Here is a 27366-nt window from a genome sequence, read left to right on the forward strand (position 1 = left end):
AACAGAAAACATGTTGCTACAGGTGACAGCAGGAATCGGAATCATCTTCTTCTGTTTGAAAGAAACATCATGCTGCACCTTTTTAATGTATAAAACAGCACTTTCACCATGCTGTGTCTCACCTGAATGTGGCACAGCTAAAATCATTTATGCACATTGAATCACCACTTATTTCTTTATATACTGTCAGGAAACAGAAAAGAAGGGCAAAGGTTTATAGAAAAATACATAGAAATGGAGCATATACAGCTAAAACAGAGTTTTTACAATTCTAATGAGCTTGAAAATCAACTTTTTAGTAGTAGTCTTCAGGAATAGCTCTCCAGGATCCTTGAAGGACTTTCCAGGAATAGCTCTTCAGGATCCATGAAGGACTTTCCAGAATAGCTCTCCAGGATCCTTGAAGGACTTTCCAGGAATAGCTCTTCAGGATCCATGAAGGACTTTCCAGAATTAGCCCTCCAGGATCCTTGAAGGACTTTCCAGGAATAGCTCTCTAGGATCCTTGAAGGACTTTTCAGGAATAACTCTCCAGGATCCCTGAAGGACTTTCCAGGAATAGCTCCTTCCATCAGACCCGTAGAGGTCTAGGTTCTGGGGAGGATCAGTCCTTCCATCAGACCCGTTTCCACTGATCTTAAGTCCAGTTCTTGGGTCATGTGACCTACGTCAGCCTTTTCTCCTCGTTTCCCTTCCTAAAGAACGGCTTCCTGACAGCCACGTTTTCATCTACTGTTGGTCCGAGTCTCATCAGAAATGGTCTCCAAGGAAACGTGGCTGCCAAGAAGCCGTTCTTAAGGAAGGGAAACAGGGAGAAAAGGCTGAGGTATATCACTGAAGGTCTGGGTGCATCTCTTAGGTCCTGGTTCAGGTCTTTGCTGGATTTCAGATCCTGTTCCTCTGCTGTAGACAGTTTTTAATCCTGACTCGTCTGTCCTTCATGTGTCCAGGTTCTGCCTCCATGCTGAGATAAGCCAAGTTTCCAGCTAACAGCTAACACGAATTACCTTCTCGCTGCTGAAATCCTGTTTTCTGTCTGGTCTTTGCTGGTTTTACACATGAAACTAAAGAAATGGGAACAAATGAAGCATCTTTGTGACAAAGATCCCAAAGATCCAGTTTAAACCTGTTCTTTGATAAGTTGTCCGTTATGTGTCGGCACAAGTCTGGTTCATCCCTGAGTTAGGAGCCTTTTAATGGTTAAATTCTTAAGTCAGGTACAAGAACTGGACTGAAAATGAGAGAAAAAGATCTTCAGAAAGCCGGAGAACTATTGATAAAGACTACTTTAAAATATTAACAGAAACTTGAGCTGCTGGTAAGTCAAACATAAAGAAATAAGGGCTGGATCAAACCTTCTTACCGTGCTGTGTATTTGTGATCATTTGCTTTCAATTATACACTGACACTGTATTCCAATCCTTTCTTAGGGACATAATTAGGAAAGAAATCTAAAACAAAAGAGTAATAAGCTTGAAAATTCAGAATTAGATCAGCCAAGTAAAAACGAACATTTCAGATTCCCCAGACTGTAAAAAAAAAGATTGTAGACAGACAGATAGACAGATTGTGGTGAAGTTATTAGAAGCGCATAAAAAGCAAAGCACAATATTTTTAATAATTTCCATTTGATAAAAGAGAAGCAAGAATCATGAGAGCGCAGTCGAGCAGAACAAAGGAGAAACTGCCAACTTACAAACCACTGAATGTAAATAAGAGCTGAACCCTGGAAGACATCAGAAAAATGAAAATACCTCTGATATGTCTGTTTTTCTGCATGGCACCAGCAAAACAAAAAGCTCTGTAATGTGTTAATAAGCCGAAGATCTCCGGATGAGGGACGGTGGACAGAGACGACTGCCTGTCGACACATCCTTTACAAACAGCAGGTGGCCTTTATTTAGATTATCTTTAATCAGGTTGATTCATTTCTGTTGTGCCAGTTCACAACATAACAGAGACCTTTATTTGGTGCTAGCAATAGTAGCCAGTAGGGATGTAACGGTACATCAATCATGCAACAGTCCTCCAAAATGACTGTCCTACCTTTGATATTATGGCACATATGACTGTCAGCATGTGGTACTGTCTCATCCTGATCACTGGGCCACAAACTGAATCAATCAAAATCATTTCGTGGCAGAATTGATGATACTGGCAAATATGAAACTTGTTTTAAACCCATAGTTGCTGGTTATAATGCATCAGCTCATAACTGAAAGCAGCACGGAGGAACACCAACTTATCCATTCAGATAGTTCAACCAGAAAGCTCCCATCACCAAGCCAAGCAGTATCGACCATCACCCAGTGCCAGCAGACACCCTGAAGCTCATCTCCAGCCCCTCGGCTCCAACGAGGGCGGAAGCGTAGCGGCCTCGTCGAACTTTCCACCCAGCATCCTGTCCCATCAGGAGCGTTGCAGAGTCATGGCTGCATTCTCCAGTTCATCACGCGAGCATTGCATCATGGTGTGACAGTTGCTGCGCTTATGGGCTTAAAAAGATCAATGAACCAGCAACAGGTTATTTGGCCAGTCCGACCTGTGTCTCACCAGCTTTATAGTCACGTTTTTACAATAAGGATGTGGTGTCGTACATAACGGTGACTTTCCACCTCCAAGATAAACACTTCGTTGTCAGTGGTGAATCATGTGACACCTTCTCTCATCTAATGGCTTGGCGCCCGTCCCGCCGGTTATGAAGTAATGTTGATGTTTCGGCGTATAAGTCTGAACATACTGTTATATTTTTAAAATCAACCAGATACACTTTGCGTTTACGTGTATTTCTGGGACGTGAAGCTTCATGGATGCTTCAGAAACACTGAACAAGGCCTGGTGGGAACACTCCGATAGGTTCCGCTGGATCTATACTCGCATCTGCGTAAGGTCGGTTACGGCGTCAGAACGTAAGCCCCGCGGAGGCTCGACATGCTTATTCCAGACCTGGCGTGCACCCCTGCTTGTAGCACAGTTACGAGGAAGTACTCCCTTGTGATTGGTCGGTTTGCGATTATGTATTTCCGGATTTGTGGAACTTCTTTCTGAATTTGCGCGGTTATCACGGAAGAGAAACTGCAGCGGAACGCCGTAACCTTAAGCTCGAGTGCGAGAGCACGTTACTGGTGTCAGCTGAGCCGACTCTACTGTATGCAGACCTCACGCGAGCATAAATCCAGCATCAGAGTTACCGTGATCAGCCGCAAAGCTGCAGAACAGCCGCTACGCTTCACTTCTGCTGGAACCTAGGGGTAACCATCAACAACCCTCATCACATAGACCCGACTGCAAGGACACACTATACAACACAGATGTGAACTATGCAACACTGAACTTCAACCTTAAAACAGTTGCATCCTTATATAAAAAAAATATGTCAAAGCAGCTGACAGGATAAACCCAAAGTTGATATGTTTGTTTGCAATATTTTCTAAAAAACAGGTTTATGGTTGCTGTTGTGAAGCACAGAGAAGCAGGTTAATGAGTACGAAGGGGACGGTTGGTCTAGTTTGGCATAAAGAGTCTGAAGGTAAAAAGCTGGTAATTCTTCTAAAGTGCATTTATTCACATTTTGTAATACAAAACTAAACACATTCTTCAAAAACAGTCCAGAGTTACGTCCGATTTATGCTTGACGCAGAAGACGGATGCGCAGATAGACAGAAATCTTCTGCGTCAGTTACGCATAATTTGGTCCGTTTTCAGGAAGCTTAGCTATCCGTCGCTTGACACAGAAGACGGCGCAATACCACCGGAAATCGTGGGGGCAGTGCTAAGCAGAATAGCTGACATGCGACCAGCAAAAGAAACAAACCAGAGAAGAAGAAAAGAATCAGGAAGGGAACTAAAGCAAAAAAGAAGACTGAAGACGAGCACAACTGTAGAAGTTACCCTAGCTTTTGAAGAAAGACTATATGCGAATGTTTAGGGCGTGTTGGGCGGCTCGAAACAACTTCAAAGCGACGCATTAACGCTGCCAGCCGGTGTCTAAAACCAACATCGGCTCACAGGAATGAACTCTGAACTCAGCACTGCCCCCTAGTGGAGGAATTGACTTTACAACCACGGCAATGCAAAACGCGCATGGAAGGACGGCGACACATGACAATGTTTGAAACGGACGTCGCTATTTACATACGTAAGAGAGCAGAAATGGGCCTTCATGCTACAACCCCAACTCAGAAAAGGCTGAACTAGTACGGAAAATGGAAAAAAATTCTTGCATTTTTATTTTACTGCTGGTAGAATGAACCCAGAATGTGTCATTTACATCATTTCATATGTTAATTTACATAAATGTTTGCATTTTTATCCATTCGATGTTCATACATTTTCAACACATCAAAAGGTTCTGCTTGAGGAGTGATGAAGGATTTTTGGTGCTATTTTTTCCCCATTTGTCCTACAAATACACCAAAAGCCTAATTTACTCTTTATGTTTAATATACATATTCACGTATGGACAGAGACTTGTCTTTCTTTTGCATCATTTACATGAATATTTCAGTCCATTTTCAGAGAGCTTGCAGATGCGTAGCCAGACGTAGCAAATGGAGCAGTACCACTGGAAACCACGAGTGGCACAGTGTAGCTGATAGTTCTCTACGGAGCTGCCTCTTCTCATGTTTCTTTCCGAGAATGTATATTGTAATGAGTTCCTCCGACATCGCCATGTTTCCCATTAAACTGAGGTCAGAACTCAGGAGTGAACTCTGAACTGCCCTCTACTGGATGTTTTGCCTAACAACCATGCCAAGGTAAAGGACACATGGGATTGTGTGGGCAATGATGTTTGACAACATTTGAAATGGATGTACCTATTTACGTACATCAAGGGAGCATAAATGAGGTCATGTGTCTCAACTGGAAAAATGAATGTCTGTCCTCCCACCCTCCCTGGACCCCTTCCAGTTTGCATATCGGTCCAACCGCTCGACTGACGATGCCGTCTCCACTGCCCTCCACTCAGCCCTCACACGTCTGGACACAAAGACTCCTACGTCCAAATGCTGTTCATAGACTTCTGTTCGGCGTTCAACACAATCATCCTCCAACAGCTCATGTTGAAACTGGACCAGCTGGGAATTAACACCTCACTGTGCAACTAGCTGCTGGACTTCCTGCCGGACCGGGAGAGGTCGGCAGGAGCACATCCAGCATCACCAAACTGAACACGGGGTCCCTCAAGGATGTATGCTGAGCCCCCTCCTCTTCACTCTGCTGACTCACGACTGCACACCATCGCACAGCTCCAACCTCCTCAAGTTAGCAGATGACACGACTGTGGTGGGTCTCAGCAGCAACCAGGATGAGCCAGACTACAGAAGCGAGGTGAACCGCCTGGTCTTGTGGTGCAAACACAACAATCTCTCTCTGAACGTGGAGAAGACGAAGGAGATGGTCGAGGACTTCAGGAGAACGGCCCCCGGCATGCACCTCTGACCATCAATGGTGCTACGGTGGAGAGAGAGCAGCACCAAGTTCCTGGGTGTGCACGTCACAGAGGACCTCTCCTGGACCATCACCACCACATCACTGGTCCACCTCTACTTCCTCCACAACCTGAGGAAAGCTAGAGACCCGCCCCCATCATGTGCACCTTCTACAGAGGCACCATGGAGAGCGTCCTGAACAGCGGCATCACCGTGTGGTACGGCGCCTGCTCCACATCCTGCAGGAAGACCCTCCAACACATCGTGAGAACAGCTGAGAAGATCGTTGGTGCCTCCCTCCCATCCCTGCAAATATCTCCACCTCTCCTCACCCGTAAAGCCCTCTGCATGGAGAGAGGCCCTACCCACCCGTCACACAGCTTCTTCAGCCTGCTGCCATCAGAAAGGAGCCTGCAGACCAGGACCAGCAGTTGGAGGGACAGCTTGGTCCACCAGGCTGTCAGGATTCTTAACTCTCTCCCTGCCCCCCCCCCGTTTATTTACTCAGTGATATAACTTGTTTTGTTTGTTTTGTTTATTGGCTTCATTTTTGTATTTCATCACACCAGGGTTTGAGAGAACCGTAATTTCAATTCTCTGTTTGTCCTGAACTTGCTGCAGAACTGACAATAAAGCTGACTCTGGCTGACTAAATGTAAGAATCAATCTTTAAATTTTGCATGCAGTTCCAAGCTTCTGATTTGGGGTTGAAGAGCAAGAGAAAAAGTTAATGGATCATCGAAATAATTTAGATGGAGAAACTGGGAGCCACAGAAAGCGAATCCTGAATCATTTATACTAATCTCTTAGTGCTTCCAGACAAAAAAAAAAAAAAAAAAAAATCAGGATTCAAGCTATCGGGACTCTACATATGTACACGAAAGGGATATCTGAGTATACACAAAGGCTAACAACCCACTGACTGCCAACTGAGTCTCAGAGGGGATTTGCACACTCACAAGTGGGGGGAAAGTGCTGCTAGGATGGAAGCAGATATTAATCATGTCAGATTACCTCAGAGGTGAAGTTGGAAAAGCACATAAATGTGACAGAAAGAAGAGGAGACAGATCAGCCTAAAACCAGGAAGCACCATCCTGTCAATGTGTGCACAGAGAAAACACATCCGCTGATTAGTCGACATGAGTTAATGCTTCTTTGGGGGGAGATGGTCATTACCATTATCATTGCTATAGTTCATCAGCATGCCACAAAAGACAGTCAAGAGCTTCTGATTTTCCGGCTCAGTATTTTGGTAGAGGGATTTAATGTGTTCAGCTACTATTTGAGCCCCTCCTGCCAGGTCAACTGCACTCCTGCCCTCATCTGCAAAACAAAGAGGCCAGGACACAAATCAACCACAAAACATAGGGGAAAAAAAGCAAAATAACCTGAAAAGGATAGATGAAAGTAATCTTAAACAAGCAGTAAAATATCAAACAATTTAATGAAACTACAGTAGCATTCAAAAGTTTGGGCACCATGGGGTAAATTTCTGTTATTCTTAACAGTTCAGCAAGTAGAAGATGACACCTTCCCTTTCTATTTTCAGTCAAATAAACTTTCATCTTTTACATTTTTTTGTGACAGAAATGGAAAAGACCTGAAGCAAAAGTTTGGGAACCCTTCTAATTAGCCCATAGTATCCTAGTAAGAGCATTTCTGTTATTATTTAAGGGCTTTTTCTCAGGGCTGTGAGATTCCTCGACGGCCCTGCTCTTTTGACGTCTGTCCAGATTCGAGGTGATGTTTGGGCTAGAAGACGACGAGGCTTGTGGTAAAACTTTCAACTCTTGAAATAGTCCATGGTGAATTTTGAAGAGAGTTTGGGATCATTTTATCTTTTTACCTACAGCTTCTTTACAGATGATTTTATGTTTGTGTGCATAATGTGCTTGAATTTTATTGAATCCATCCTTTCCTCTACCTGTGAAATGCTCCCTTCACCACTAGCTGCAACACAACCCCAAAGCATGATTAAGCCGACCCCGTGCTTTACAGCTGGACGGGTGTTTTCATGAATATTTGTTCAAATGACACGAAGACATGTTTGTTTCTCCAATTACTTATTTGAATTATTAGTAAATTATGCAATGAGTAGTTCCATCTGTTACCCTGATTTATAAAGCTGGTGAAACCACAAATACAGACAATTATCGGCCAACTGGTATCCTCCCAGTTATGGCCAATGTTGGAGAAAAGCGCCAGGATAAAGGTCATAACATATTCCACAGAATCTGCAATCTGTGTGTTTCAGCTGTGTTGGTGTAATCTTTTAAGACTTAAAGAAGGAGGCGTATGATATGGTCCATCATATTCTTTTATCCTGATTAACTCATTCTAATTTTTCTCAAGTTCTTCTCTGGATTAAATGTTTTACCTAGTAGAAAGCAGCGTGTATATATTAATGGCACTAAATCTTCTTCATTTGATTGTTCTGTCGGGGTCCCTCTTGGGTCTATTCTTGGACCACTTTTATTTACGCTTACATTAACGAGTCAGTTTGTCAAAATGTCAATGTTTTAATGTATGTGGTCATTTTTACACAGCCTGAAAACATCCGAAAAGTGTCTTCACTTCTTACAGCTGCACTGAATCAGGTTTAGGACTGGTTTTTTTAAATCACTTACGAGGGTTTTGATTTGCCTTTCCAGGAATCTTTCAAGCAGTTCTTTTTAAAATCTTTCTTGGTCTTTCAGACATTATCCTGACATCCACAGTTCTCAAGTACTTAATCTACATTCTGAACGGCGGAATTAGCTACGTGAAACCTCCTTTTTGTGGAGGGTTTTTGGAACCTCCTGATTTGTGGTTCTCAATCTTAATTTCCAGAGAGTTGCATAGAGGAACCCATGGCTGCTGATTGCTCGGACAAAGCTTTAAAATTTGCATCACCCGACCTTTCCTAATGACCTCTGTGAACAAACCATCACAGTAACAGGTTCAGGTGTGAGACCTCAGTCAAATTTATCCCAAAAGTTCAAATTTCCAGGGCTTCCCATTCTTTTGCAGGGTTCTGCTTTTGTTTGTCACTCAAATAAATCAATAAATAACCCACTGATGTTTCTAAAAATGTTGAAAAGACTTTGTCATCTTTACCTTCATGCCTTATGGAGGACATCCCATCTTTAACTTATGAATTGTTAACATTAATAGAAATCTCAGCCAGCGGTGTCCAAACCTTTGCATGCCATGTGTAAACCAATGATGAATAAAATAAGTTAAAAGCAATAAACTATGGGAACAATGCTGATCCGAAGCCCTCAATAAGCCGAGTTCAAAGATGGCAAACGGACCACATGATAAGCAGATATTTTCTAAATCTATTAAAGATCATGCCTTTTATTTTACTCTAATAGTGCAACAGAAATAAATAAAAAAGCTAAAGAAATTCCTGCACAGACACGTATTACTTTGCTGAAGCCATGAAATCTCAATCAAAAGCAAAATGAGAAGCTTAATAAAAGAAAGAAGGCTGGAACAAGTAAATGTTCATTATTAAGTTCTGTTTGCAGTTCACAGTCCTGAGAAGAGCGGCGTTCTTTGGCATTCATGACAGCTTTACCCTTTAATTTGTTTCTGTAGAGGAAGAACAAACACGGTGATGATGGCTGCCTCTGTGGGAGGCTTCGTCTGGCAGGACATCATGAGTCAGAATCAGCTCTCCCACTAATTTCTTTCATTTGTGGTGCCATGAAACACCTCAGCAGCACCTCAGCAGCGCGTCTGATTCAGCGAATGAAGGCAGTGGCAGGATTTTCCTGCAGACAGCCTCAGATTAGTCAGACCCGACTGACTCAGGGGGGTATCAGTGGCTAATCTAGAGGGATGTATTAAAACTGAGGAATCAGCTCAAACACTGAGGACATGGAAACGTTCGACTAAATTACAAGAAAAAAGACAGACGTCTCTGTTTTATGGGACAACACAGGTGTTCCAGCCTCTCGTGCTGAGTGGTAGGACTAAAAATATTATAAACCATGGCATTTATAAATTATACTGGTTTTATAGTATTTTATCATATCTTTTCATCCATCCATGACTGGGTGTTAACCACGTCTCCCACTAACAGAAGATTCACTGCAGCAGATGTGATGAGAACAATCTATGTTTATTGTACAAAAAAAAAGGATTTGTGTTATTTAGTGTCTTAAACAGTCCTGAATCCGTCTTTCTCCACCGACCTCAATGTCTGCTGCAGCTTCATTTTCATCTTTCACCAGCAGTGAAAAAGGTCCCCCCTTAAACACATTCCTGCTGCAGGTTTTAGTGGTGCAGCAGTGAAAAAGGTCCCCCCTTAAACACATTCCTGCTGCAGGTTTAGTGGTGCAGCAGTGAAAAAGGTCCCCCTTCACACAGTTTTCTGCTGCAGGTTTAGTGGTGCAGCAGTGAAAAAGGTCCCCCCTTAAACACATTCCTGCTGCAGGTTTAGTGGTGCAGCAGTGAAAAAGGTCCCCCTTCACACAGTTTTCTGCTGCAGGTTTAGTGGTGCAGCAGTGAAAAAGGTCCCCCCTTAAACACATTCCTGCTGCAGGTTTAGTGGTGCAGCAGTGAAAAAGGTCCCCCTTCACACAGTTTTCTGCTGCAGGTTTAGTGGTGCAGCAGTGAAAAAGGTCCCCCCCCTAAACAGTTTCCTGCTGCACAACCTTCCCAATACTTTTTTAGACTGTTTAACCCAACAAACCTGATCAGAAAAAAACTAAAAATCAGTTATATGAAGCAGTATACCACCCGGACTAATGCACGTTGTTAAGGACGAACTGAACCATGTGACAGTGGTGCTGGGGTGCATCATTGATCATCAGACTCTTAACTTTTTGCAGCTGATTCATTCTAAAAGGAGGGGCAACAACTTCACAACACTTAGGAAACAGAACACTGAAGAATCCCGGCTACATCCTGGACTGCTCCCTTCGTTCTTTACTTCCTTCAGTTGAGGGTGAGGTGACGCTTGGTGTGGAAGGGATGGATCTGTGCACCTTTAAGTGCAACATCTCCTGAGCCAGTAAATCTTTACCAATAAGTGGTCATGCTGTAATTAGCCAGATCTACTCCTGATCAATATGGAGGTGATTCTGGAAATAATGGCATGTTGTCCAATAAGCTTCCAAGTCACATTCTGTCCAAATATGGTTAAACTGTGCTTGAAAAAGACAAAGAAGGCTCCAGTAAATAGTTAGTCCACAACACCTATCTATTAAAACCAGTTTTTAGCTAAACTTGCAGGATTTTTAGAGGTTAAAGGAGCAAAACATCAGTGAAGGGTTTCGGTTCATCACCCTGCAGCCTGTCCAGTGGTACCTGTGCTTGCATCCAGAACACAAACGAAGCTTTCATGCTTGAAAACCCTCCAATGTGGCTGAATTAAAACAATTCTGCAAAGAAGACTGGACCAACGTTCCTCACCGCTATGTGAAAGGCTCCCTGCTGGTCAACGCCCAATCCCAGTCGCTGCCGCCAAAGGAAACACTGCCAGTTTTCAGGTTATGGGGAAATAACTTTTCAGACAGGGCCAGGTTGGTGTTTTCCTTAATAAAGTAAATCTTTTATTTAATCATGTTGTCTGATACTAAGATGTGTTTGATGATCTGAAGCACTAAAGTATCTCTAAGAGGGCCTGAAATTAGACAAAGCTCAGCTTTTATGTCTAAGATATCCCATACGTGCTTGTCCTGAAGGTAGATAAGCAGCTGTTTCTCTACACTCAGCCATGCCGGCCTGCTGAGACCCCGCCCCCCCCGTCCACTCTGACAAATGTCACATCCCACCAGATTCCTCAGACAGCCGGCTTTCCAACAAGACGACAAACTATGCGGCAGAGCTGACAGCTGTGATTAAAACCTCAGAAGCTGGCAGTGAAATCAGGCTTTAGCTGCTCCCTGAGGTCGGCCTTCAAACAGCAGACATGAAGCCATTTCTGAGACAAGCAGAGAAACTTTCATACTTCTGTTTTTGGTTTGTGCACGGCTGTGTTGGGATGCACAGTATGAACATTTAGACATTCTGAACTCATACAGCCACTTCAGCGCCTCTAACAAGCCCAGAGCTGAAATACTCCCCATCCAGATTAGTTTTATTATCTCTGTGATAGTGACGATAAAGCATCTGATTCAGCGTTTTCCAAGCAGAGCAAACTCCTACTTACGGCTGTCGTAACAGATGTTGCCTAGAGCTCGGCCGGTCTGCAGTAACACCTCCTGGTCGGTGGAGTTTAACAGCTGGATTAGAGGAGGGATGAGGCCGGCGTCCACGCAGGGGGTCCGCATGAACTCTGGAGAGAGGAGCAGGCATCGGGTTACAGGTCAGCATGAGCTGCAGCTTGGCTCACCTGAGTCGTATGACTGTTTCCTTCCTCATGTTAAGCATCATTTCCAGTTTAATCCAGAGCTTCCGTTTACCTTCAAGACATCTTTTACTGCTCCTGGTCTGCCTGGTTTATATTGTAAAACTATCTGTAGAGGTTGAAGCCTTTAAATCCCAGTGACCATGCATACATGATTATTATTATAATCATCATCATCATCATCATCATTATTATGATGATCAACTGTCAGATTCTGAGGCTAAAATTATGAAAAATGAATGTATCAATAGATATAGCAGCATAAAGGCCGACCAGAAGAATAAAGCAGAATGTATTACTAGCTCGGGCTGCATATGATTCACTAATTTCCTGAATCGATTCAATTTGATTCACAACAACCTATTTCGATTCGATTTTGATTCACTCCAATTCGATTCAATATCAATTCATTTACAGCTAATTGTGTAACACCACCTATTTTCTTGAATATTCAAGTCATTCTTAGATAACTTTATAAACCACGAGTCCATTTGCCAGGGCTGAGCATCTTCCCTGGTTATGATTATCTTGTCAACGATTCGACGTGTTGCATCCTCAGTTTTCTTTATTACCTCACATTATTCATTAATGAATACAGTAATATATATAATTATAAACTCTGAATGTCCTGATATTGACAAACATCATAAACATGTAAACAATTAAGTTATTTTCAACTTCATTATTAATTAAACTTTATTTTTCCTTTGCCAAAAAATCAAGACACATTACTACAATGTGACATTATCAAAATTTCTTCCAGTGAAGCAGTGTCTTTTGTCCCTTCAGTCTTTCCGTAGTCATTCAGACAGAATATGGAAGTTAAGAAGATTTTTTATCGTGTTCACCTTTATGGTCAGAAAACATTTTCCTGTAAGTTATCTAGTCCATTTGTAACTGAACAAAGAGAATATTGGTGAGGTAACTTACTGGCTTTTATACATTTTCATGTGTAATGTTATGTGATTTCCCTGAGACCATGAATGCATTTCCAGTGAGATACTGATGTATTTTCTACATCTTTGTAGGTTGCGGAGCTGTTGCAGCAGCTAGATCAGGCCACACGCAAGCGGCAGCAGAATATTTACATCCTATGATTATGTTACGTTGCTGCATCGATGCAGAATCGTCCACGTATGCATTGCGATGCATCGTAGAAACAATTAAACTCAACACCCCTGATCTGACACATCTATATGCACTTCTGAAGTACCAGAACAATATAGTGTTTCCCAGATGAAAGCGTTTCATTTAGCGGAGTTGCCCTAAATATTCTGAAAGTTCAGATCTCAGATAATGTGTTGATGTTCATAAAACCTACAAAGGTTTTACAACGTGTTTTCCCGAGACGTGCACTCTGTCCTCTGACGGAAACATGTGTGAACATGAGATCAGCTATGGAGTAGCAGGAGTGAGCTCTGATCTCATCACTGCCCACTAGTGGAGGCAGTATGCATGGAAGTATGACGACGGCAACGCATGAAAACGTTTGAAACTGACGTATCTATTTACGCACGTAAGGGAGTATCAATGGGCCCTAAAAAATTGGCTGCTATTGTGAAAGCCCACAGTCTTAGCATTAGCTGCTAATGTAAGAGCCCGCTGTCTTGGTGTTAGCTGCTAATGTGAGAGCCCACAATCTTAGCATTAGCTGCTAATGTGAGAGCCCGCTGTCCTAGCGTTAGCTGCTAATGTGAGAGCCCGCTGTCCTAGCGTTAGCTGCTAATGTGAGAGCCCGCTGTCCTAGCGTTAGCTGCTAATGTGAGAGCCCGCTGTCCTAGCGTTAGCTGCTAATGTGAGAGCTTGCGGTCTTAACGTTAGCTGCTAATGTGAGAGCCCACTGTCTTAACGTTAGCTGCTAATGTGAGAGCCCGCTGTCTTAACGTTAGCTGCTAATGTGAGAGCCCACTATCTTAACGTTAGCTGCTAATGTGAGAGCCCGCTGTCTTAACATTAGCTGCTAATGTGAGAGCCCGCTGTCTTAACGTTGGCTGCTAATGTGAGAGCTTGCTGTCTTAACGTTATCTGCTAATGTGAGAGCCCGCTGTCTTAACGTTAGCTGCTAATGTGAGAGCCCGCTGTCTTAACGTTAGCTGCTAATGTGAGAGCCCGCTGTCTTAACGTTAGCAGCTAATGTGAGAGCCCGCTGTCTTAACGTTAGCTGCTAATGTGAGAGCCCGCTGTCTTAACGTTAGCTGCTAATGTGAGAGCCCGCTGTCTTAACGTTAGCTGCTAATGTGAGAGCCCACTGTTTGAGCATTAGCTGCTAATGTGAGAGCCCGCCGTCTTAACGTTAGCTGCTAATGTGAGAGCCCGCTGTCTTAACGTTAGCTGCTAATGTGAGAGCCCGCTGTCTTAACGTTAGCTGCTAATGTGAGAGCCCGCTGTCTTAACGTTAGCTGCTAATGTGAGAGCCCGCTGTCTAAGCATTAGCTGCTAATGTGAGAACTTGCGGGAGCCTGTGGTGAATGAAAACATCTGACTGTGACATCATCTCAGCAAAAGAAGGTGATTGGATAGAGGAAACACCGAAGTGACTGGATAATAAACTCTGTCATGCTGCGACTTATTTCCATCCCAACCAGAAGTTCACCACTTTTCTCCCCCTGTTCTTGTAAAATCCTTTGCTCAGCTGCTCCTTTTGTCCGACTTTACAAGGAATCAAGAGGTAACCTCCATCAGTTTCAGGATTTGGACGGGTTAAATACGCAAAAAAACACAGATGTGAGGTATTTCCAGCTATCAAGAACCAGTTCAGCACACAGACTCTGTTCTATAATGAGCTGGTGGAGGCCATGATGAACCAGCCATTTGTCGTGGGATAATGCAGCTTTTGATCCGTCAAAAAAGTCTTTGTTGGATAATAATCAGAATGACTTGGATTTAAATTTCACTTATTGTCTCTTGAAAATGACTCTGTTGTGAACTGGTGCATAAATAACCTGAACTATTGATGGGTGAAGTTATGATACTTTGTTCAATGTGAACCAGTCATCATCCCTGATATTAACTCCATCATCTTCAAGATGACATTCCCATCACCAAAACAACCAACAGCCTCCAGCATCATCCAATGTCATCAAAGTGATTAGCAGCAGCTTCACGTTTAACATGGAAATGTTGCATCATGCAGCTTTAAATCAGAAACAAGGATGTGTCACTTGGCTGCCTGCAGACATTTCCGGAAGCAGTGACACATAAATGACAGCGGGTCGACGCCAGGCTCAGAAAACTGCTGGTGACTGATCATTAGCGTTGGAGCTAAGAACCCATTCATTATCATAACCTTTATTCGCCTCGACTTCTGTTCACATCTGCTTTTTTCCTCCTTTAAAAGCTTTTCCTGCACCCACACAGAGGAATTATGGAAAATGTCTCTGTAATTACATCCCCGACAGACGGCTGCTGCTTGAGTCTGAATGACTCAACTAGAATCTGAATTCACCATTTCCATGAAAATAATCTGTTTGAGAACAGAGGGAAAAATAAAAAGATGAGAGGTAGAAAGACAGTTTTTGCCTCACCAGTTTTTGCCACCTCAGCTATGATGTTGGCTACTTTCGGGGTGCAGGAAGACTGGGGGTTTAGCAGGCTAGGAAGCAGGGGAAGGATGCCCATCTCCTGGATTTTCATGCTGGTCTCGGTGTCTGGAAGAGGAAACACAGTCAATACAACAAGGTCCAAATCCCTCCCAACCATGTTGCTAATACACTTACTGATCAGGAAATGTTAAACTATGGGTTTCGCTCTGAATCTCGGCAGCAACTCTTACACATAAAAATGCTCATCAGACTGGTTTCCATAAACCATCAGGATTTCATTGTGTGGCCAACAGGAGGCGCTGCAGGCTCACTTCCCCTGTGACTGTAATAAAGAGAGTAGCAGCTGCTACAGCCACCGTCATCAGTCATTACCATCAGTTGTCGCAATGTGAGCAGAACACAAAGGAAAAACACAATGATGTGCTGCAGCGGGAAGTCGGAGTATAAACAAAGTAAAATATTCACATTTAGTCTATTTAGCTTATTAGCTTCCCCATTAGCAGCTAATGCTAAGGCTGCAGGTGCCGGCATGTTCAGGAAGACTGGATGTTTTAACAGTAACGGGAAGTTTGTGTTTTATGTCATTTTGTACGTACATACTCCAACAGAAATCCAATAAGAGAGTGGAAAATGTGGAACGGGTTTTTTTTTAAGTCATAAAAAAACATTGAGATGAAACAATTTTGGATCTATGAGTAAACTTCTGCAAAAGGAATAAACAAAAATCCAGTTCAATGTGTCACATCTGATGCCATAAAAACAGTGGAGCGCACAGTACCGAGTCACGTGACCTGGGAACCAATGCTGACTGTGTCCTTAACCAATGAAGACAAGCCTTTCATGCATGTTACTGGACGGATGGAAATGAGCCGAGGAGGAGAAGTAAAACAGCGTTTTTCAGCCACGCGTTTAGCTTTGTTTTAGCTTTTAGCACCTTGCAGGGGCAAACTGTGTCCCCCAAAAACCAGCATGTTAATAAATGGAAGGTAAAAAGTTAGGAGAGCAGCCAGGTGTGTCACCACCAGTGTGAGGCATGTTACTTTACAAAAGTAATTACTTATAGTTACTAGTTACTTCTTGCAAAAAGTAACAGCGTTAGTAACAGAGTTACAGCATTATAAAAATAATTAATTACTAATGTTCAAATATGTTCCCTTTAATGAAATCTCACATCCATCTGCATGCTCATTAATTCTTAATAACAGGGAATATTTGATCTGATTGATGGATGGAAACCTGGTGAAATAAATTACTAACAGGAAAAACTTGAACTCTGATCTCAGGCTGCTGAAAGTCGAGTCTCCGTCTCCTCCTCAGGAGGAGCTTCACCTGGTTCTACCTGCTTCCAGCCACCATGAAACAAATGTTTCTGGTCATGATGAACATTTTTCAGAATATTCTCGTCTTTAATCACTGAGGGAAAAGTGGCGGTTCCAGATTAAAACTCTTCCTCTGGTTTCTCTGGACTTGTTGCTGTGTCTCCTGGTTGAGACTGACTGGGTCCGCTCTTTTACCGTCAGCCGAGCGGTGACTCTGGGAGAAGTGGGTCCGCTCCTTTACCGTCAGCCGGGCGGTGACTCTGGGAGAAGTGGGTCCGCTCCTTTACCGTCAGCCGGGCGGTGACTCTAGGAGAAGTGGGTCCGCTCCTTTAACGTCAGCCGGGCGGTGACTCTGGGAGAAGTGGGTCCGCTCCTTTACCGTCAGCCGGGCGGTGACTCTGGGAGAAGTGGGTCCGCTCCTTTACCGTCAGCCGGGCGGTGACTCTAGGAGAAGTGGGTCCGCTCCTTTACCGTCAGCCGGGCGGTGACTCTGGGAGAAGTGGGTCCGCTCCTTTAACGTCAGCCGGGCGGTGACTCTGGGAGAAGTGGGTCCGCTCCTTTACCGTCAGCCGGGCGGTGACTCTGGGAGAAGTGGGTCCGCTCCTTTAACGTCAGCCGGGCGGTGACTCTGGGAGAAGTGGGTCCGCTCCTTTACCGTCAGCCGGGCGGTGACTCTGGGAGAAGTGGGTCCGCTCCTTTGCCGTCAGCCGGGCGGTGACTCTGGGAGAAGTGGGTCCGCTCCTTTAACGTCAGCCGGGCGGTGACTCTGGGAGAAGTGGGTCCGCTCCTTTAACGTCAGCCGGGCGGTGACTCTAGGAGAAGTGGGTCCGCTCCTTTAACGTCAGCCGGGCGGTGACTCTGGGAGAAGTGGGTCCGCTCCTTTAACGTCAGCCGGGCGGTGACTCTGGGAGAAGTGGGTCCGCTCCTTTACCGTCAGCCGGGCGGTGACTCTGGGAGAAGTGGGTCCGCTCCTTTACCGTCAGCCGGGCGGTGACTCTGGGAGAAGTGGGTCCGCTCCTTTACCGTCAGCCGGGCGGTGACTCTGGGAGAAGTGGGTCCGCTCCTTTCCCATAAAATAAGTTACGAGCTAAAAATCTGTTCACATGAGGTCAATGTCTGAAAATAATCAGGATATCACCTAATGCCAGCTCCTATCCACCTCAAACTACAAGTCAGCTGGTTTGTGGGTCCAGAGCGCCCCCTACAGCCAGACAGACCTCCCGGTTGTACTCACTGTTGTTGGCGAGCGCCTTGAGCAGGCAGTCCAGGCAGCTCTCCGTGCTGTCGGTGGTGCTGTCTGTAGACGCCAGCTTTAGCTTCTCCAGAGCTTCACTCAGGTTGTCTGAAAACAAACGTTTCATCACGTTAAGCACGGCCATCGCACACATCCTCAGCCACACTGTTTCCATGACTACAGCATCATCAGCTGCATCTTCTGGAAAGTCCACTCATAACCAAAGCTAACGATCAGAGTAATCATATTACTTCAAGTTAAATGTATGGTTCTCATCTAGTAGTTTAATGCACAGACAACGATACTAGTATTGGATATCGGTCTGATACTGTTTGCATGAACTCGTACTCTGTGTTTCTGTTTCGATTCTACAAAAGCTGATACTTCACTACATGTAAAGGACGCTGCATCGGATATACATTAACCATCAGACTACCATCGAAACATGTCAGGTAGGCTAACGCTAAAACTGATAACATAAGAACTAAATCAGCTGTAGACAATTATAGAACCTATGAACTTTATTGGATTGCAGATTTCAGCAAGACGATGCTGAACCACATCCTGCATCCATCACAGCAGCATGGCTTCACTGGAGAAGAGTCCGGCTGAACTGGCCTGCCTGCAGTCCAGACCTTTCACCAATACACAACATCTGGAACATCATGGAAGCAGAAATCCACAACCAAGGTCCAGGACTGCAGAGCAGCTAGAATCCTACATCAGACCAGAATGGGACAACTTTCCTCTCCTGAAACTCCAGCAACTGCCCTCCTCACTTCCTAGACGTTTCCAGACAGTTGTTAGAAGAAGAGGGGATGCTACACCATGCTGAACCCTGGAACTACTTTTTACACCGTGCCGAACATCACCCTGGAACTACTTTTTACACCGTGCCGAACATCACCCTGGAACTACTTTTTACACCATGCCGAACATCACCCTGGAACTACTTTTTACACCATGATGAACATCACCCTGGAACTACTTTTTCCCAGACGTGTTGCTGCATCAGATTCACTATCAGCTCATATTTTCCATCAGATGGTGAAATTTCTCAGTTTCATCCTCTGATGTTGTTGATCTTCTACTGGGAATAAAATATCTATTTGTGAAATTAGTAAATTCTGTTTTTATTTACATTACATTTTACACAAATATTATGCAATCCGTGAGTAGGCTTCAGTTTTTATCAGTTTAGTTTTACCTCTTTTATCGTCATTGTAAGCACTACTTATCAATCTGCTGCCCACAGATACCAGATCCATAAAGCTCGATCGCGTTCAGATCCATCTAAGCCGAGCAGGTGCTGGTAAACTGGTTTGCAGACGGTGTTGCAGTGACCTGGTTAATACTGTCAGCAATGCACTCACTCCTGAATCCCTGAGTGCCTCCTATAAGCCCATCAGGGATCAGATCTTAGAAACACCTCAGAGACGTTTTACTGGAACTGGTCCTGGATGCAGCCTGCGCCAGTAACCAGTATGTGTTCACCAGTAGAAACAGAGAGTGCATGCATTATAGACTGCATCATAACGTGGGCTTCTTGATCTTATTGCGTAACAGCTGTGGAGATGGAGGAGTGCCATCTTCACCATCATCATCATCAGCAGCAGCAGCAGCAGCTCTGCATTTCAGGCGGTGTTCATTCATTCCCCAGCTGGGATCTTCCAACCAGTCCCAGCGACAACACGAAATGATTGCAGAGGGAAAACCAAGAGTAAGGACGGTGGATGGAGTCAGGGAGGCTACCCCACCCGAGAACTGGCCACGCGCATGCACGCGCATGTCTCCACGATGTAGTTACAGTCAGCTTTTTGTATGACTGGCGCTGGAATAAAAACATCGAAGGAAAATCTTGAATCGCGTATTTTAGCTAAATGTTAGAGACCGTTTTTGTTTGCTAACTGGGCTTAGATCGGTTTGGTTAGTTAGCCGTTTACTCACCCATCTCAGCAGGATGTTACACCGGGAAACAAACTGGGGGTTATCTCCGTAAACCGAGTCGTACCAGCCGGAGGCCCCAGTCGTCGGCTCCTATACTGGTCAAGTTAGCGGGGTTGGGGTTAGCTAGCTAGCAAACCAGTTTAGAGGTGGCAGCAGCCTCCGGTCCGGTCGGACAGTCCCGCTCTGACAGATGCTGCGGCCTGTACACCGGGAAGTACCAGGTTAGCGCATCAGACTTCCTCTCATGTCCACATCGGTGGAGAAGAGGCGCGGACTGAACTGAACTGGCGAGTCCTGAATGGCTGGCTCACTCTGACATGTTCTGTCAAGCCAGGAAGTGGGATGGAGGTTAGCACTTCCGGTATCAACCTTCAAAATAAAGCATTGAAGGAAGAAAGTTGACCAGCAGGTGGCACCGGAACACCGGAAAAGTCTAAAACTACAAAGCTCAGGGCCCTCATTTATAAAACTGGTCCAAAAACCAGTGTACGCCAATTATAGTCAACTTTTGGGATGTATAAAAACCAAACTTGACGAGAGAATGTCCCTTCCTCCAGGACAACTCTGACCCTCCCATACGCACAAAATCTGGAAAAAAGGGAAACTGCGATACCAATGTTACAGAATCAAATCAAGGAAATTATGTGAAATGTGAGACATTTGTACACAATCCAATATACACCACATGTTATATATTAAAGCTATTTGCAAAAATGAATAAAGAGAAACATTCGATATTAATACATTCGATATTAATACTCCTAAGAGCGCGTGCTCAGGAAAAAAAAACAAAACAAAACAAAAAAAAAAACAGTATTTACAAGAGAAAGTGAGATGGTATTAAAGTGTAGCTCCACCCCTACTTTTTGCGTAACTCCACCCACTGCCCAACTGAAAAATGGCAGAAACTGCAAAGGGTTGGGGTGGGAGGTGTGGGGTGATCAGGGGGCGGAGAGTGGGCGGTCGGGATGCGCAGGCAGAAATGATTGACAGACAGCAGCTCAGCTCACTGGAAAGATGCAAAGTAAGATTCACAAAGCCCCACAGAGCGTCTTTGAGGTCCAATTTAACTTTGGCTTTATGGAAGAACAGGACTCAGCCAGAATACATTATTTATGGTGAGAATTTGACCTTTTAAACCATAAAACCAGCATGGCTTCAGCACGGGGTGGGGCAGGGGGTCCACGGCTTTTCAGTATATGCATGAAGGGGGTCCCCAAGGAAAACAGGCTGGAAACCACTGATAGCTTAGATGATTTTCTGTCAATAACAAATTTGTTTTATTCAGGTATGCTGAAGCAGAACAGCACTCGGTTTCAGTAACTGCGTACAACAAAAGTGCTGGAAAGGCTTGTAGAGGGGGAGTTTTTATTTATCCACAAAGCTTTTTAGTGTTGTCCCAGTTTCCCTCCAGACGGACTTTATCTCCTGCAGCTCCTTGTCTACCTGGTTAATAGTGATGATGGTGTCCCTCTGCACCTGCAGGACTTCCTCTGAGGACAAAGCTGCTGCAGTTAGGGTGGAGTCTCTGGCCTCACCCTCTCCAACCACAGCTGCAGCCTCGCCCACCCAGCTGGAACACCCAGGAACTAGAAAGAAATATTATTTAACACTAAATAAACTGCTACCAGTCTCAGATGTATCTGTACATGTTAATTTTCTAGATGAAAACAAAGAAACAAGTGAGCTGCATCCTCCTCTCTGGCATGTCTTCCCTCTGACATGGCGTTGACAGCATCTCCATCTGCTGCCTTCCTCTGCCTTTCTGACCCTGGTGATGACTGTGCCGTCCCCTTATAGAAAAAACCTGTTCTAGTTTTCCAACATGGTCAATCAGGATCTCAGTCTCACATTCCGAAGAAGTCCTCTTCTTCCCTCTTTTTTTTCCCCTCCTGAGCCATCCTGGAAATTATATGAATAATATTTATTACAGGCCTGACCTGACCTTTTATAGCCACCATATGGGCGGGGCAAGGCACTCCCTCACGTGCACCAACTTTAAAGTTGATTCTGATTTATGAAAGGAAACGGGCGTGGGACGTGCGTGCACACGCATTGATAAATCTGGAAGTTTTTGTGTGCCGCATTTCCTGTTTTCCCTGCGTATGTCACCAGTAGACTGCTTTGCAATGCAGTTTTATGCGGACAGCTGGTCAGGATGCCTCACTGGTAAGGAGGCATCTTCCCTAGTGAGCACGTCCCACCAGGAGGAGAGCCCAGGGAAGACTCAGGACACGGTGGAAGGACTACATCTCTTGAATGACTTGGAAACAGGCAGCTGCCTCTCAACCTGGATGGATGGATAAATCCGTCCGTGGATGGTTTACGTATTATTTCATACCTATAAACAATAAAAGAAGAAGGTCATTGGTTGTTATAAGTTGGTTGTTCTATGTTACTGTGAGGATGGGTTTTAATGCCTGTAAATATGCAGAGACTAATAAAGTTGCGAAGAGAGGCCCAGTTTAAATAAAAACTCCTGGTGGGTTTTTATTATTTTTAGTGATAAACTTCAGTACCTGCAGCTATTAATCTGTTACTTTAAGCCATTACTTTAGCTTGCTGATTATAATTTATTTATTTACTCGATCAGTTAGTTAGATGTTTATTTATTTACAGAACATGACTATAGCTATCTGAAGTAGAAAGATGACCAGCAGGTGGCAGTGGAAACTAAAAAAAACAGCAAACAGGAGGTCTGCAGCACAAACCTCTTTTTCACAGCTCATGAAACACCTCACAGCTCAAATAAAAGTGGTTTTATAAAAAGATGTGTTTTTCTCATTATTTCTCAAGTAATTAATCAGATGATAAAATGATGTTCTGAGTGATTCTCTGGAAAAAGAATAGATCATTACTAGGGCTGTCAAATGATTAAAAATTTTAATCAGAGTTTACAAATTAATCATAATTAATCACTATTCACGACTGCCTGAAATCTGCCCGTTTTTACTGCATTATATCACCAGAATGAGCCGATGCTACAAATATTTAGCATTAACTGACCTCTTGGGTAAATGTTCAGATGTCCAAGAGTCAGTAAATGCAGCATGTAATGTACTTCTATATGTTGTTTTAAATCATCTCTACCATGTTCTAGATCATAATTCAGATTTCATATATCATCATCTTACCAACCGTCTCCATGGTAATAATTTCTGGCCTAAAACCAGCAGATGTGACGACTGAAGTTAAGCAGCCAGCATTGATGAAAAAACTGATAAAACTGCTGATCTGGATAAAAACAGCTTTTTCCTTTAATCATTGAAGTTTGAGTGTTTGTGCAGCAGAGATAAAAGTACTGCAGCAGCATCACCCAAAGTAAACACCTGCTGATAAAATAGATCGTTAACTCCTTATTTTACTAGTTTTTCTTCACTTTTTTAGACTTTTTGCCTGGTCAGTGCTCCCGGCCCCCCATCAGAACTTTTCTAGACCCGCCCCTGCATAGCTGAAGTATAAACCCTACCTACCACCAGCCAGCTACTGTGTTAGAGAAGGTCCTGCCAACAACAACACTTGGGAGTAAATATGTGACAGTATGAACAATGAACTACTAGTTTGTCCCTTCTCAGAGGATTCATAAACACGCAGCAAGAGAGAAAAGCCAATAAGCTGATCACCAACAGCCGTCATGATTCACAGAACATGAGAGGGGAGGGAGGAAGCACTGCTGCACAAACAGAGACGAGCAGAGATCCTCTAGAGCAGCCATGTTGGTGCAGACGCAGCTGGACTGTCACAAGTTTAAAAAAGTGTGGAAGCTTCTCACCAGGAAAAGAGTGTGTGTTAAAACACCCCCATTCTCTATGGAGACGACGTTTACTGTTGCACATTTATGCATTAAACTGCTCCCACTGCGTCGCTCTGAGCCTCTGCAGATGTTTCATATGACCTGAAATCACATCTTTTTACAAACCATTGGTTTGTTACACCCTAGGAGAAATACCTAACATAAATACTTTAATATTTATTTTTTTCTTTATTTTAATATTTTGAGTGTGTGTGTATATATATACACACACACACACACACACACATATAAAAGTCAATTAATAGCATTAATAGATAAATATTTTTTATTCAAAATAAATAAATTGATTTATCAATAAGTAAATAGATAAATGAACATGATGCTTTGAAAAGAGGCTCAAGACCTTTTTATCTTAACTTTAACTTAATTTATTTCATATAATTTTATTTTAGGTTATTTTATATTAATTTTATTCAATGTATTATTTTTTAGCACGTTATTATTTTATGGAGACCATGTGAAGCTCTTTGTGCTTGCCTTTGGCATCACGAGTGCTTTATAAATAAATTTTGATTGGATGTGATAAATGACGAGGAGTGAGAGGGTGAAGTGGAAGCCTCTTGGATCATCCACCTGCTGTAAATCATGTTTCAGCTCCACCTTGTATGAAGGAGGAGGAAGAACGCGGCTCTCCCTCCTCCCTCGCTGTGGCAGCCTCCATCCTCCTCCTCCTCCTCTGGTCACATCCAGTCCGCAGGAGTCTTTTCTTCGCAGGGGACGTCGTTGTTCCGTATTTTTATTTTCTGTCTTGGTGGAGCTGAACACCAGCATGGAGATGATGAGCAACCAAGAGCGGCGCAGCGTCAGCCTCCGTGGCTTGCTGAGGAGGAACTGGCTTCTGATCGCCACTGTTGTGTCAGTGCTGCTCGGTATGTGCACGCTCCTTCATCGCATGCATGTAAATGCGTTATTCTGCAGAATTCATGACTGTGCTGCTTTCTGCGTCTGTCTGAGCTGAAACAGTCCTGCTCTGCATCAGCTGAGCAGTCAGTGTGGGTCGGTGATGGAGAAAGCCTCTGTCCTGGCTCTGGATTTGTCTCAGTCAAACGTGACCAGACTGAGGTGAAAGCTGATGGTGGTGCGTGTGTGTGTGTGTGTGTGTGTGTGTGTGTGTGTGTGTGTGTGTGTGTGTGTGTGTGTGTATGTCTCGTGCGTCTAGAGGGTTCAGACAGGTGCTTCAGATACATGTTATATGTGTATCTGTCAGGATATTTACTTTGTTTTTATAAATTAAATTAAAATTTCCTGCTTGTGTTTTATTCTTCATGTGTATTAAAATAAGGATGTTGTAGATGGAAAGATGGACGTCAACATAGGTGTTTGTTAGGAACAGAGCTGGAGTCAAGACCTGGTTAGCTTACCACAAAGATTGGAAGGAACATCTGTATTTTTTTTTATTAAGTTTTCATCTACACTCAGCATCCACTTTACCAGCTCAACCTGTTCTTCTTCCTGTTAACCAGCCAATCACACAGCAGCATAGTCATGTAGACATGATGAAGACGACTTGCTGAAGTTCAAACTGAGCATCAGAATGAGGAAGAAAGGGGATTTAAGAGGCTTTGAACGTGGCATGGCTGTTGGTCTGAGTATTTACTGGGATTTTCACCCACAACCATCTCTAGGGTTTCCAGAGAATGGTCTGAAGAAGAGAAAATATCGAGCAGCAGTTGTCTGGACTAGAATGCAGCAGAAGACCACACCGGGTGCCTCCTGTCAGCTAAGAACATGAAACTGAGGCTACAATTCACACACACTCACCAACACTGGACAATAGAAGATGGAGAAACGTTGCTGGTCTGATGAGTCTCTATTTCAGCTCCACATTCAGATGCTAGGCTCAGAATCTGCTGGAAACATCATGAAAACATGGATCCATCCATCTTCTTGGTCCACGTTGGGCCCCTTAGTACCAACGTGGTCTAGTTTAACCACCACAGCCTACCTGAGTATTGTTGCTGACCATGTCCATTCCTTTATGACCACAGTGGAGCATCTTCTGATGCTACTTCCAGCAGGATAATGCACCATGTCACAAAGCTCAGATCATCTCCACCTGCTTTCTAGAACATGACAATGAGTTCACTGGACTCCAACAGAGTCCACAGCCACCAGATCTCAGTCCAGTAGAGCAGCTTTGGGATGTGGTGGAACAGGAGATTCTCATCATGGATGCAGCCGACAAACCTGCAGCAACTGTGTGATGCTGTCATGTCAATATGGAGCAAAACCTCTGAGGAAGGTTTCCACCACCTGCTTCCAGCTATCACACCAGGATTAAAAAGGTCCGACCCGGTACTAGAAGGTGGTCCTGATGAAGAGGATGACCCGGTACTAGAAGGTGGTCCTGATGAAGAGGATGACCCGGTACTAGAAGGTGGTCCTGATGAAGAGGATGACCCGGTGCCAGAAGGTGGTCCTGATAAAGAGGATGACCCAGTGCTAGAAGGTGGTCCTGATGAAGAGGACGATAAAAGCAAATCTTCCACCTACACAAACAGAAGTTCAGGTTCAATAATTCATATGAAGTTTTAATCAGATTCACATCAATTTGTTGCGTTAAACCAAAAATATGTTGCTCCTGTGTTTTAGGGGGACCAGTTGGGACCAGCTGTTGTTCATCTTTAGTTTCTGATCACAGTCTTTTTTTTCATTATTCTGTACTAGCTGGAAGGATGAAAGATGTGTCTCCATATCTGCGACAGCTTCAGCACACAGAGAGCTCATCTCTAATCTGATTCATGGACTTAAATAAAATTGACAGCACATGCCGTGATATGAAAGGAAATGAAATTGATCAACTTCAGTATCACATTTTTATGATCAGGCTCGACCCTTTTATGTAGATGGTACAGCACAGGTGGCTTAAAGTACTTATTTAACTATGTGTTCAGCTGTTTGATTGGACATCCTTCCTTCCCAGCTTCGGACTTTACAGACTGAAAACATTTCAGCTTCAGGGATTTATTTGTCCTGGTGTGGTAGAGTTGGGCTCATTTATCCTGGAAGTGTTGTGTAATGGGCTGTTCCCAGTGCAGGTGTAGGACAGAGGTTACATCCTACACCCATAAAGTCTGTCATCCATTGCTGCTTTTTTCCTAGATTGCCTCATATCTAGCAAATCTTCTCCAGGTCACTGTTGTTTTGAAATCAGCTCATGTCATGGTTGGTCATAAAAACTGGGCTGCTGGAAGTTGTCTGCTGTAAAGTGAGGGGGTTGATGGTTATTGTTACCATAATGGTAATGGAGGCTGTTAAATGAATGGACATAGCAGGACCGATGCAAAGCTTCCTGAATCAGACCTGGTACGTCTCAGACCTGCAGGCAGCTGTGCATCATAGGTTTGAGGAGTTCTGTATAAATCCTGCTGAAACAACCACTGAAATCCTTTAAGTTGAACATAGTAGAGAGTTTACCCTTTAAGATACGACTGCATTCCCTTCAAAAAGTTTTCCTCAACAAAGTGTGATTTCTCAGTTTGACATACGAATGGAAGCAATATGCACTAGAAAGGAGGGCAGAACGAAGGACACATTAAAGTAAAGGAGCCACAGAGATTAAAAACAACCAATAAATGATGCAACACAAACACAAAGATGCAAAACAGTCAAAAACAGAAGCAGAATCACCATAAAGAGACACAAAACCTCCACAGAAGAAGAAAGACCAGTTACCAGGTTCCATCTCGCTATTTTAAATAAATATATCCAGTTTAAACCACAAAGCCAAAATGTTC

General features: G+C 43.8%; 2 protein-coding genes across 3 annotated transcripts in view; one reads left to right on the plus strand and one right to left on the minus strand.

The window, feature by feature from the left end:
- The window catches only part of rap1gds1 (RAP1, GTP-GDP dissociation stimulator 1), a 34218-nt gene extending 14066 nt beyond the window's left edge, over nucleotides 1-20152 (minus strand). Inside the window, exons 1-5 of one of the 2 annotated variants that reach the window (XM_041985754.1) lie at nucleotides 19816-20152; nucleotides 17869-17976; nucleotides 15298-15420; nucleotides 11576-11701; nucleotides 6610-6756 (exon numbers count right to left, since the gene is read on the minus strand). In XM_041985754.1, the coding sequence (XP_041841688.1) occupies nucleotides 6610-6756; nucleotides 11576-11701; nucleotides 15298-15420; nucleotides 17869-17976; nucleotides 19816-19819 (508 nt within the window). In that variant the 5' untranslated portion in view covers nucleotides 19820-20152. The remainder of the gene's footprint in view (nucleotides 1-6609; nucleotides 6757-11575; nucleotides 11702-15297; nucleotides 15421-17868; nucleotides 17977-19815) is intronic. The other variant, XM_041985755.1, reaches the window with a different exon arrangement.
- Nucleotides 20153-24241: 4089 nt separating this feature from the next.
- slc1a1 (solute carrier family 1 member 1) overlaps nucleotides 24242-27366 on the plus strand; it is a 29690-nt gene continuing 26565 nt past the window's right edge. The window contains exon 1 of the mRNA XM_041986381.1: nucleotides 24242-24498. Coding sequence (XP_041842315.1) covers nucleotides 24399-24498 — 100 coding nt within the window. The 5' untranslated portion in view covers nucleotides 24242-24398. The remainder of the gene's footprint in view (nucleotides 24499-27366) is intronic.

The sequence above is a fragment of the Melanotaenia boesemani genome, chromosome 5 (assembly GCF_017639745.1).
Source record: "Melanotaenia boesemani isolate fMelBoe1 chromosome 5, fMelBoe1.pri, whole genome shotgun sequence".
In the NCBI taxonomy this organism is placed as follows: domain Eukaryota; kingdom Metazoa; phylum Chordata; class Actinopteri; order Atheriniformes; family Melanotaeniidae; genus Melanotaenia; species Melanotaenia boesemani.